At 37.2% G+C, this 12,393-nt stretch overlaps 1 protein-coding gene across 1 annotated transcript; it reads right to left on the bottom strand.

The window, feature by feature from the left end:
• Positions 1-6,412: 6,412 nt before the first annotated feature.
• Positions 6,413-7,330, bottom strand: LOC126936477 (olfactory receptor 51V1-like). Its single transcript, XM_050759252.1, has one exon. It carries the CDS (start codon positions 7,244-7,246, stop codon positions 6,413-6,415), a length of 834 nt encoding a protein of 277 aa, XP_050615209.1. The 5' UTR covers positions 7,247-7,330.
• Between the last annotated feature and the right edge of the window lie 5,063 nt (positions 7,331-12,393).

Here is a 12,393-nt window from a genome sequence, read left to right as displayed (position 1 = left end):
CTCTGATGGCCAGTGATGATGAGCATTTTTTCATGTGTCTGTTGGCTGTATGAATGTCTTCTTTTGAGAAATGTCTCTTCATATCCTTTGCCCACTTTTTGATGGGGTTGTTTGTTTTTTTCTTGTAAATTTGTTTGAGTTCTTTGTAGTTTCTGGATATTAGCCCTTTGTCAGATGAGTAGAATGCAAAAATTTTCTCCCATTCTATAGGTTGCCTGTTCACTCTGATGGTAGTTTCTTTTGCTGTGCAGAAGCTCTTTAGTTTAATGAGATCCCATTTGTCAATTTTGGCTTTTGCTGCCGTTCCTTTTGGTGTTTTAGACATGAAGTCTTTGCCCATGACTATGAGCTGAATGGTACTACCTAGGTTTTCTTCTAGGATTTTTATGGTATTAGGTCTAACATTTAAGTCTCTAATCCATCTTGAATTAATTTTCATAGAAGGAGTAAGGAAAGGATCCAGTTTCAGCTTTCTACTTACGGCTAGCCAATTTTCCCAGCACCATTTATTAAATAGGGAATCCTTTCCCCATTTCTTGTTTTTCTCAGGTTTGTCAAAGATCAGATGGCTGTAGATGTGTGGTATTATTTCTGAGGACTCTGTTCTATTCCATTGGTCTAGATCTCTGTTTTGGTACCAGTACCATGCTGTTTTGGTTACTGTAGCCTTGTAGTATAGTTTGAAGTCAGGTAGCGTGATGCCTCCAGCTTTGTTCTTTTGACTTGGGATTGTCTTGGCAATGCAGGCTCTTTTTTGGTTCCATAGGAACTTAAAAGCAGTTTTTTCCAATTCTGTGAAGAAACTCATTGGTAGCTTGATGGGGATGGCATTGAATCTATAAATTACCTTGGGCAGTATGGCCATTTTCACTATATTGATTCTTCCTATCCATGAGCATGGTATGTTCTTCCATTTGTTTGTGTCCTCTTTGATTTCACTGAGCAGTGGTTTGTAGTTCTCCTTGAAGAAGTCCTTTACATCCCTTGTAAGTTGCATTCCTAGGTATTTTATTCTCTTTGAAGCAATTGTGAATGGAAGTTCATTCCTGATTTGGCTCTCTGTTTGTCTGTTACTGGTGTATGAGAATGCTTGTGATTTTTGCACATTAATTTTGTATCCTGAGACTTTGCTGAAGTTGCTTATCAGCTTAAGGAGATTTTGGGCTGAGACAATGGGGTTTTCTAAATATACAATCATGTCATCTGCAAACAGGGACAATTTGACTTCTTCTTTTCCTAACTGAATACCCTTGATTTCTTTCTCTTGCCTGATTGCCCTAGCCAGAACTTCCAACACTATGTTGAATAGGAGTGGTGAGAGAGGGCATCCCTGTCTTGTGCCAGTTTTCAAAGGGAATTTTTCCAGTTTTTGCCCATTCAGTATGATATTGGCTGTGGGTTTGTCATAAATAGCTCTTATTATTTTGAGGTACATTCCATCAATACCGAATTTATTGAGCGTTTTTAGCATGAAGGGCTGTTGAATTTTGTCAAAAGCCTTTTCTGCATCTATTGAGATAATCAAGTGGTTCTTGTCTTTGGTTCTGCTTATATGCTGGATTATGTTTATTGATTTGTGAATGTTGAACCAGCCTTGCATCCCAGGGATGAAGCCCACTTGATCATGGTGGATAAGCTTTTTGATGTGTTGCTGAATCCGGTTTGCCAGTATTTTATTGAGGATTTTTGCATCGATGTTCATCAGGGATATTGGTCTAAAATTCTCTTTTTTTGTTGTGTCTCTGCCAGGCTTTGATATCAGGATGATGTTGGCCTCATAACATGAGTTAGGGAGTATTCCCTCTTTTTCTCTTGATTGGAATAGTTTCAGAAGGAATGGTACCAACTCCTCCTTGTACCTCTGGTAGAATTCAGCTGTGAATCCATCTGGTCCTGGACTTTTTTTGGTTGGTAGGCTATTAATTATTGCCTCAATTTCAGAGCCTGCTATTGGTCTATTCAGGGATTCAACTTCTTCCTGGTTTAGTCTTGGAAGAGTGTAAGTGTCCAGGAAATTATCCATTTCTTCTAGATTTTCCAGTTTATTTGCGTAGAGGTGTTTATAGTATTCTGATGGTAGTTTGTATTTCTGTGGGGTCGGTGGTGGTATCCCCTTTATCATTTTTTATTGCGTCGATTTGATTCTTCTCTCTTTTCTTCTTTATTAGTCTTGATAGCGGTCTGTCAATTTTGTTGATCTTTTCAAAAAACCAACTCCTGGATTCATTGATTTTTTGGAGGGTTTTTTGTGTCTCTATCTCCTTCAGTTCTGCTCTGATCTTAGTTATTTCTTGCCTTCTGCTAGCTTTCGAATGTGTTTGCTCTTGCTTCTCTAGTTCTTTTAATTGCGATATTAGAGTGTCAATTTTAGATCTTTCCTGCTTTCTCTTGTGGGCATTTAGTGCTATAAATTTCCCTCTACACACTGCTTTAAATGTGTCCCAGAGATTCTGGTATGTTGTATCTTTGTTCTCATTGGTTTCAAAGAACATCTTTATTTCTGCCTTCATTTCGTTATGTACCCAGTAGTCATTCAGGAGCAGGTTGTTCAGTTTCCATGTAGTTGAGCGGTTTTGATTGAGTTTCTTAGTCCTGAGTTCTAGTTTGATTGCACTGTGGTCTGAGACACAGTTTGTTATAATTTCTGTTCTTGTACATTTACTGAGGAGTGCTTTACTTCTAATTATGTGGTCAATTTTGGAGTAAGTGCGATGTGGTGCTGAGAAGAATGTATATTCTGTTGATTTGGGGTGGAGAGTTCTATAGATGTCTATTAGGTCTGCTTGCTGCAGAGATGAGTTCAATTCCTGGATATCCTTGTTAACTTTCTGTCTCGTTGATCTGTCTAATGTTGACAGCGGAGTGTTGAAGTCTCCCATTATTATTGTATGGGAGCCTAAGTCTCTTTGTAAGTCTCTAAGGACTTGCTTTATGAATCTGGGTGCTCCTGTATTGGGTGCATATATATTTAGGATAGTTAGCTCTTCCTGTTGAATTGATCCCTTTACCTTTATGTAATGGCCTTCTTTGTCTCTTTTGATTTTTGATGGTTTAAAGTCTGTTTTATCAGAGACTAGTATTGCAACCCCTGCTTTTTTTTGTTCTCCATTTGCTTGGTAAATCTTCCTCCATCCCTTTATTTTGAGCCTATGTGTGTCTCTGCATGTGAGATGGGTCTCCTGAATACAGCAGACTGATGGGTCTTGACTCTTTATCCAGTTTGCCAGTCTGTGTCTTTTAATTGGAGCATTTAGTCCATTTACATTTAAGGTTAAGATTGTTATGTGTGAACTTGATCCTGCCATTATGATATTCACTGGTTATTTTGCTCGTTAGTTGATGCAGTTTCTTCCTAGCCTCAATGGTCTTTACATTTTGGCATGTTTTTGCAATGGCTGGTACCGGTTGTTCCTTTCCATGTTGAGTGCTTCCTTCAGGGTCTCTTGTAAGGCAGGCCTAGTGGTGACAAAATCTCTAAGCATCTGCTTATCTGTAAAGGATTTTATTTCTCCTTCACTTATGAAACTTAGTTTGGCTGGATATGAAATTCTGGGTTGAAAATTCTTTTCTTTAAGAATGTTGAATATTGGCCCCCACTCTCTTCTGGCTTGGAGAGTTTCTGCCGAGAGATCTGCTGTTAGTCTGATGGGCTTCCCTTTGTGGGTAACCCGACCTTTCTCTCTGGCTGCCCTTAAGATTTTTTCCTTCATTTCAACTTTGGTGAATCTGGCAATTATGTGTCTTGGAGTTGCTCTTCTCGAGGAGTATCTTTGTGGCGTTCTCTGTATTTCCTGGATTTGAATGTTGGCCTGCCCTATTAGGTTGGGGATGTTCTCCTGGATGATATCCTGAAGAGTGTTTTCCAACTTGGTTCCATTTTCCCCCTCACTGTCAGGCACCCCGATCAGACGTAGATTTGGTCTTTTTACATAATCCCATACCTCTTGCAGACTTTGTTCATTTCTTTTTCTTCTTTTTTCTTTTGGTTTCTCTTCTCACTTCATTTCATTCATTTGATCCTCAATCGCTGATACTCTTCCTTCCAGTTGATCGAGTCGGTTACTGAAGCTTGTGCATTTGTCACGTATTTCTCGTGTCATGGTTTTCATCTCTTTCATTTCGTTTATGACCTTCTCTGCATTAATTATTCTAGCCATCAATTCTTCCACTTTTTTTTCAAGATTTTTAGTTTCTGTGCGCTGGTTACATAATTCCTCCTTTAGCTCTGAGAAATTTGATGTACTGAAGCCTTCTTCTCTCATCTCGTCAAAGTCATTCTCCGTCAAGCTTTGATCCATTGCTGGCGATGAGCTGCGCTCCTTTGCCGGGGGAGATGTGCTCTTATATTTTGAATTTCCAGTTTCTGCCCTGCTTTTTCCCCATCTTTGTGGTTTTATCTGCCTCTGGTATTTGATGATGGTGATGTACTGATGGGGTTTTGGTGTAGGTGTCCTTCCTGTTTGATAGTTTTCCTTCTAACAGTCAGGACCCTCAGCTGGAGTTCTGTTGGAGATTGCTTGAGGTCCACTCCAGACCCTGTTTGCCTGGGTATCAGCAGCAGAGGCTGCAGAAGATAGAATATTGCTGAACAGCGAGTGTACCTGTCTGATTCTTGCTTTGGAAGCGTCCTCTCAGGGGTGTACTCCACCCTGTGAAGTGTGGGGTGTCAGACTGCCCCTAGTGGGAAATGTCTCCCAGTTAGGGTATTCAGGGGTCAGGGACCTACTTGAGCAGGCAGTCTGTCCCTTCTCAGATCTCAAGCTCCGTGTTGGGAGATCCACTGCTCTCTTCAAAGCTGTCAGACAGAGTCATTTGCGTCTGCAGAGGTTTCTGCTGCGTTTGTTATTGTTTACTGTGCCCTGTCCCCAGAGGTGGAGTCTACAGAGACAGGCAGGTTTCCTTGAGCTGCTGTGAGCTCCACCCAGTTCGAGCTTCCCATCGGCTTTGTTTATCTACTTAAGCCTCAGCAATGGCGGGCGCCCCTCCCCCAGCCTCGCTGCTGCCTTGCCGGTAGATCACAGACTGCTGTGCTAGCAATGAGGGAGGCTCCGTGGGTGTGGGACCCTCCCGGCCAGGTGTGGGATATGATCTCCTGGTGTGCCCGCTTGCTTAAAAGCGCAGTATTGTGGTGGGAGTTACCCGATTTTCCAGGTGTTGTGTGTCTCAGTTCCCCTGGCTAGGAAAAGGGATTCCCTTCCCCCTTGCGCTTCCCAGGTGAGGCAATGCCTCACCCTGCTTCAGCTCTCGTTCATCCCCGCATTGTTATTTTCAATGATTATTAAGAAATACATGAAATTCCCATATGAAAAAGTCTTGCCTTGCTGATATTTATCAAACCCAGAAAAGATGAGCAGTAACAACTATGCAGATAAGTGGATCATTTACTCTGAACAGTAGAATGATACCAGTTTCTGAAAGACTAGAATTAAGATTGTGATGTTAGTGACTATTTATGGAAATGTAAAATGTAAAATACAATCTCATTGATATGTGGAATCTATAAAGGAAAAAAATGTCAAATATATAGAGATAGAGAATAAACCGATAGTAACAAAGGTCAAGGTCAGGGGAAGAAATGGAAAGATGTAAGTCAAAGAATGCAAAGTAGTAAATATGTAGGATCAGCAAGATAACATATTCAATGTACAACATGAGCACTATAGTTAATAATAATGTATTGTATTCATGGTTTTTGCTGAATGCATAAAGTATATCTGCTCTCATCATGGGCTATTGCAGATGGGTAACTATATGAGATTATGTGTATGTGTATTTGTTCTAATACAGTAGTTATTTACTACACATATATGGTATAATATCATGTTGTATACTTTAAATATACACAATAAAATTCATTTCTAAAACGATGATGATAAAAGGTCCTCTGCAAAGCAAGTAACAGAGTCATCTGTTCACGGGTTAGTGAGAAGAGTGATAATGTTTTGGAATGGTTCATGAGTGAACTATGAACATAGAGTCTGATGATATCCATTTGAGGTTAGAGACCAATTGTGGATCAATTAATCCATGTTGATCAAGACAATATCAAGTGATTAAATTGTGCTTCCTTTGATGGATATAAACTCTGTGTTTAGATGATTTCTTTGTAGATATTTCTTACAAGATAAATGCATATGGACAATTGAAATATTATCTTTTCCTGCACAGAAATTGTAGGCACATGTGATGCATAACTCTACTATTAGAAATTTCAACACTATATGTGAAGGCAAAAACATGGGAAATAAAACCAGGCTTGATCCATATAATTCTTACAGTCAATGCCATATTGTATAAAGTCTTATTTCTTTGTTGTCTTATTTTTACCTTCCTTATATAAACGTATTTCTTTCCCTAACCTGCCATACTGTTCCATATCGAAGACACTTACCCCTATTTGATTTAAAGTGTTTTACTTTCTCTTCAAGAAGAACCACCTCTGAATTCTGACACGGATCTGTTGTGTCTTCACACTATAGATGATGGGGTTCATGAGAGGTGGGAAGATGATGTAGATGTTGCCCATGAGGACCTGGACCACAGGAGAGAGGTGCTTCCCAAAGTGATGCACCATGGTGAGGCCAATGATTGGGATGTAGAAGACCAGGACAGCACAGACATGAGAAACACAGGTCTGCAAGGGCTTCAGTCGCTCTTCTCGGGATGCAATAGCCAAGACAGATTGCAGGATCAGCATGTACGATATGATAATTAACACAGAATCAAACAAAAGCGTACAAATCACCAGAGCCAAGGCATAGAAGCTGTTGAAGCGGATGTCAGAGCAGGCTAGTCTCAGCAGATCTTGGTGAAGGCAGAAAGAGTGAGAGAGGACATGGGAATGGCAGTAATGAAAAAGCTTTAGGCGGATTATGGGTGCCATGATGAACGCAAAACTCCTAAATAAAATTCCCAGCCCAATTTTGATGATCCTGACATTGGTGAGTATAGATGTATACCTTAGAGGGTTACAGATAGCTGTAAAACGATCAAAGGCCATGGCGAGGAGGATTCCAGACTCCATAATTGATAGACCATGAATGAAGAAGGTTTGAGCAATACAGGCATCCAGACTAATCTCCTGGCTGAGACCCCATAAAATTCCCAATACTGTGTGTACTGTACACAGCCCCATGCACAGGTCAGTGAGACCCAGCATGGCCAGGAAGTAGAACATGGGCTCACACAGGCTCGGCTCTGTATGAATCACACGCAGCACCAGGCAGTTCCCTGAAAGTACCATCATGTAAATACAGGAGAAGGGAACAGAGAGCCAGGGATATTCTCCTTCTAGGCCGGGGAAGCCTGTTAGGAGAAAGGTTGAGGAGTTGGTATTGTGAGCAGAAAAAGCATGCATTTCAAATTCAAAGTGTTATTTCTATGGCTCGAAAATTATTTCCATTTGGTAGATCACTTTCATACAACTCCTTTTTCTTCTTACAGGACAGATTTGAGCAAAGATGAGGGATCATATAATATGAAGTTCTCTAGATTAGTTTACAAAGCCACATTTACTGATGTTCACATCCTCTACCCAAGGACAACTCCATATTAAGAATCTTACTCTCTTTCTGTCTAGCAAAGAAGGAAAGTAAAGAAAGTTAAATGTGATCTAAACAAATTTTCCCTTTTCTCAAGTAATTTAAGATTATGATAGAATTTGATTCTAAAATTCATATTAAACTTCTATTTTCATTGGAAAAACTAGTTACCTATCACCTTTTCATGTACGCTGAAATTCAGTCTGTTTCTTTTATCCTTGTTCAAATCTTAACTCAGTTGCTCAAATCTCAACTCAGTTGCGCAAATCTCAACTCTAAGACATATTTGCTTCTCTAGTCTCACAAAGATAGGTTATATCTTTTTAAGTTCTTGCATCAAGAGAGAACTCTAGGGCTGTGATTTATATTATCAGAGAAGAGACTATTGGGCATAACATTATTCCATGTCCCCAGAGACATTCTGTTACTTCTTAAAGCAAAAGATGAAAGTAAACATCATCTGACTGCAGTTGGGAATTATTTACAGACAGCGCATTTGTAGTATGTGACAAACACATAACTCATCTGATGTGCTAAGCCCATCCAGGCTTTACAGTTAGTAATGTGAGTTCAAATCAGGCTTAAGTAGTTTGCCAACATTATGAAGCTAATAAATAGTCAGTATTTGAATTCAATTCAGCAAGTCTGATTCTGTGCCCGTGTTCTTTACTACTCTACTGTTTTAGGTTATTGTATTCACTAGGACTTCCTGAGTTCACATTTAGTCCATGCATATTGAGCTGCATATTCTTCCAATATTCATTTGAAATGGCATTTTCCTTGCCCGAACCTCAAACCTATGTTAACACTTACGTGATGGGCCTATCTGTTGTGGATAACAGATTGTGGTTAATTATTATAGACTATAGAATGCTATAAACAGAATAAATAGTCACTTTATCCAGATAATCATTACTAGATTTGTAACTCTAATGTTATGTCTTATTTCCCTTAAGAAAACTGGTATTTTCCCAATCATGAAAGAGAGTAATGGGGTCTGGAAATGATGACTCACACCTGTAATCCTAGCACTTTGGGAGGCTCTGGTTTGCAGATCGCTTGAGCCCAAGAGTTAGACATCAGCCTGGGCAACATAGTGAGACTTTATCTCTACAAAAAACAAAAACAATAGCCAGGTGTGGTGGCATACGCCTGTAGTCCCAGCTACTTAGGAGACTGAGGTGGGAGAATCTCTTGTACCCTAAAGTTTGAGGCTGCAGTGAGCCAAAATCGTGGGACTGCATGACAGAGTGAGACATTATCTAAAAGAAGAATAAGAAAAGGAGGAGGAGGAGGAGGAGGAAGAATAAGAAGAAGAGGAAGGGGAAGAAGGAGAAGAAGGGGAAGGAAAAGAAGGAGAAGAAGGGGAAGGAGAAGAAGGAGAAGAAGGGGAAGGAGAAGAAGGAGAAGAAGGGGAAGGAGAAGGAGAAGAAAGGATTGTTTTTCTTCTTGATTTTAGTGTACACCCTCAAAAGATGCGCACACCATCAAAGACAATAAATATAATCCTGTTCGAAAGAAATAATATAGATAGCCCTAATTCAATCTACTGTCTTTATTCTATACTCTTAAAAACACTAAATAAACATTAACAATTATGATTGCCTATTATCAATTTTATTATTATTAAAGCATAATAAAATTATTGCAAAATATCAGATTCCAAATTCGGCTAATTGGTATAAGTAACAGAGACAACAATTAATTTTTACCAATTAGCAGCATTTCTAATAATAATAAAAATTGACATTATTTTAATTTATTTGTTATAATTTTCAGCACATAAAATTTATAATCAAATTTATACAACAGCTCTATAATTCATATGCAGTTTATCTCAAGTAAGGTACACAGTATTCCCCCATTATCCACAATGAATATGTTTCAAAACCTTCAGTGGATGTCTGGAACTGCTAATAGTATTTAGCCCCATATATCCTGTATATATATTCTATATTTTTCCTATAGCATAGTTATTATAAAGTTTAATTAATGCATTAGAAAAAGACTGACAATAACTAGTGATAAAATAGAACACTTAACGACAATATAATAAAAGTTATATGAATGTTCTTTCTCTCTCTCTCTCTTAAAATATTAGTATCTTTATTGTACTCTACTCACCTATTTTCTGGCCATGATTGGCCATGGATACTGAAATCATGAAAAGCAGAACAACAGATACCATATGTGCTTTATCTTTTGCTGTCCTGCAAGTTATCTATTATACAACTTCATTCTCTCCTATTAACACATTCTCAGTGAAAAATAAAAGCATGTTCAAAGTAATAAAACTAGAAAAAATTCTAATATTTATTTTTATAATCATGTACTTCATTTTATTTTTTAGTTGGGAACATCCTTTACAAATCAACGTTGTAATTAAAAATCAAGCAACTAAATATGCAAACATCTATGAATCTCTTTAATGAATTATGTAAGATATCTACCTTGAAATCTGTGTGATAAGTTAAGAAGACTCAGATAAATGGTAGACTCACACTTATGATTGAATTTAAAGACACAATATTGTAAATAATATGATTTTCCCTATAAAGATATTCAGATTCAATGCAATCTCAATAAAAATTTCTGAAAGTCATTTTGTGGAAATTTTCAAATAGCATTGAAAGTTTATATGAGATGTAAAGGTCCTGAAATACTGAAGGTTTTCCTGTAAAACAAAAACACTGAGGGATAAACACAACCAGATACAAAATTGATACTAAATAGATGTCAGAACCATATTTGCTGTAGTTTGACTCAAGGATAAGCAAGTAGGCTAATGAATCAAAATAGACAATGTAAAATCAAACCACTAATATAGCACACAAAGACAGTGTGCTACTTTGAGAAAATGATTTTTTAAAGGAATGGTGATGAAAATAGCTCATGTATATTAAAAAAACAAAATGAATCTCAATCCCTCAATGGCACTATATACTAAAATTAATCCCAGAGGAATTTTAAATCATAATATAAAAGATAAAACGATAAAGTCTTTAGAAAAAATGTTGGAGGGAATGTGGAGAAAAATGAACTCCTATATGCTGTTTGTGGGAATGTTAATTGGTATTGCTATTATGAAAAACAGAATGGAGGTTTCTGAAAAATCTAAAAATAGAACTACCATATGAGGCAGCAATCTCATTACAGTGTATACATCAAAAGGAATTAAAATCAGGATGTCAAAGAGATATCTGTACTCCCATGCTCACTGCAGCACTATTCACAACAGCTAAGAAATCAACCTATCCAGAAAAGATAAAGAAAATATGATATTCTATGTATACACAATGGAATACTATTCAGCTTTAACAAGGAAGAAAATCTTGTCATTTGCAACAACAGAGATAAAACTGAAAGACATCATGTTAAATGAAATAAGTCAGGCATGCAAAGACAAATACTGCATGATATCACTTATATGTGGAACACAAAAAAGCTGAACTCATAGGAGTAGATAGTAGAATGGTAGTTACCAGAGCTGAGGAAGGTAGGCAGTGATGGGGAGATACTGGCAAAAGGGTACAGAGTTTTAGTTAGACCAGAGGGGCAAGTTTTTGAGATCTATTGTACAGTATCTTGACTATAGTCAATGATAATGTATTGTGTATATCATAACTGCTAAGAAAATAAATTTCAAATGTTATTACCACAAAAAATAAGTATATGAGTTGATTTATATGTTAATTGGATTGATTAGATATAAGACTCATCTGAAATGAGTCTTATTGCTATACATGTGCGGTACCAGATGAATTTCTTCTCTTTCCTTTCTTCTTTTCCATTTTGACTTTACTCTTGTCATCTGGGACTCTTAATACTGGAAAATCTTGCTAAGACCCTCACTAAGCCAGTCTGATAGTGCACTGAATATTAATGTTTTGTTCTTCTTGACCGCAAGAAGATTGGGGACTTTTCTCATAGACCTAGGCATTGGCTAGAATCCCACTGATCATTCATGGACATTCAGAACTATGATGACTCCAACCATTGATATGGAGAATATACTCACGCAGCTGTGTTATAGCCACACAATTTTACCTTCTTCACTAGTGAAACATTCTATCTCCAAATCTTACTTTATGATGCCTCTTGGGACTGCATGTTGTACTGTTGACTACCTTTTTTTTTTTTTTTTTTTTAATCTCTAGCTACTACTGCTGTCCAGTCTTAGCTGTTACTCCTGCTCTTATAGGTTGCTGAGAACCCAGCATATTTTTCATCAAAGGCTGCTCAGTTTTGAATCAGCCACAAAATAGCCATATGTCTTTGGTCTTGACTTTAATGTTAATAGTAAGAAAGGCTGAATTTTATAATCTCCATTTTTTTTATTCAATATACTTGCAGTTAAAAATGTCACAACAATAAGCTTATGGGCATTACTTAATATCCTAAATATATGAAATATTATGGAAAAAGTCTCATATAGAAAATTTCAGGTATGGATTATAATAGGTATGGAATTATAATTGCTGATTATGAAGTGATTATTGTTCCATTAACTGCATATTTGACGGAAGAGTATATTAACTAAAATAAAATCAGTTTATCATTCAGTTTCCTGACATCATTTCAAAGTTAATATAAAAAATAAAAATAAGATCCTTATTCATCAGATAATTTTAGAAGAACACTTTAACAGTTATACATATTAGAAGAATAAAGTTATAATAAAAAATAATAATGCACTTATGACTAGAATCATCAATAGAAATTTAAACTCATTTAATTTAAATAAAATAAACGACCAAGAAAGTTAATATTAAAAACCAGTGGTCATAGGCAGGAAAGTCACAGCAGAAGGATATATAAAGAAATAATATTTTGGGGCTGGGGGCGGTGGCTC

Source organism: Macaca thibetana, chromosome 14, assembly GCF_024542745.1.
Source record: "Macaca thibetana thibetana isolate TM-01 chromosome 14, ASM2454274v1, whole genome shotgun sequence".
NCBI classification, from domain to species: domain Eukaryota; kingdom Metazoa; phylum Chordata; class Mammalia; order Primates; family Cercopithecidae; genus Macaca; species Macaca thibetana.
Note: the sequence above shows the minus strand (reverse complement) of the source record. Positions and strands in the feature narration are given on the sequence as shown.

Excerpts from the sequence above, each read along its gene's own strand:
- LOC126936477 (XM_050759252.1), bottom strand. The coding sequence starts at position 7,246 with ATGATGGTACTTTCAGGGAACTGCCTGGTGCTGCGTGTGATTCATACA.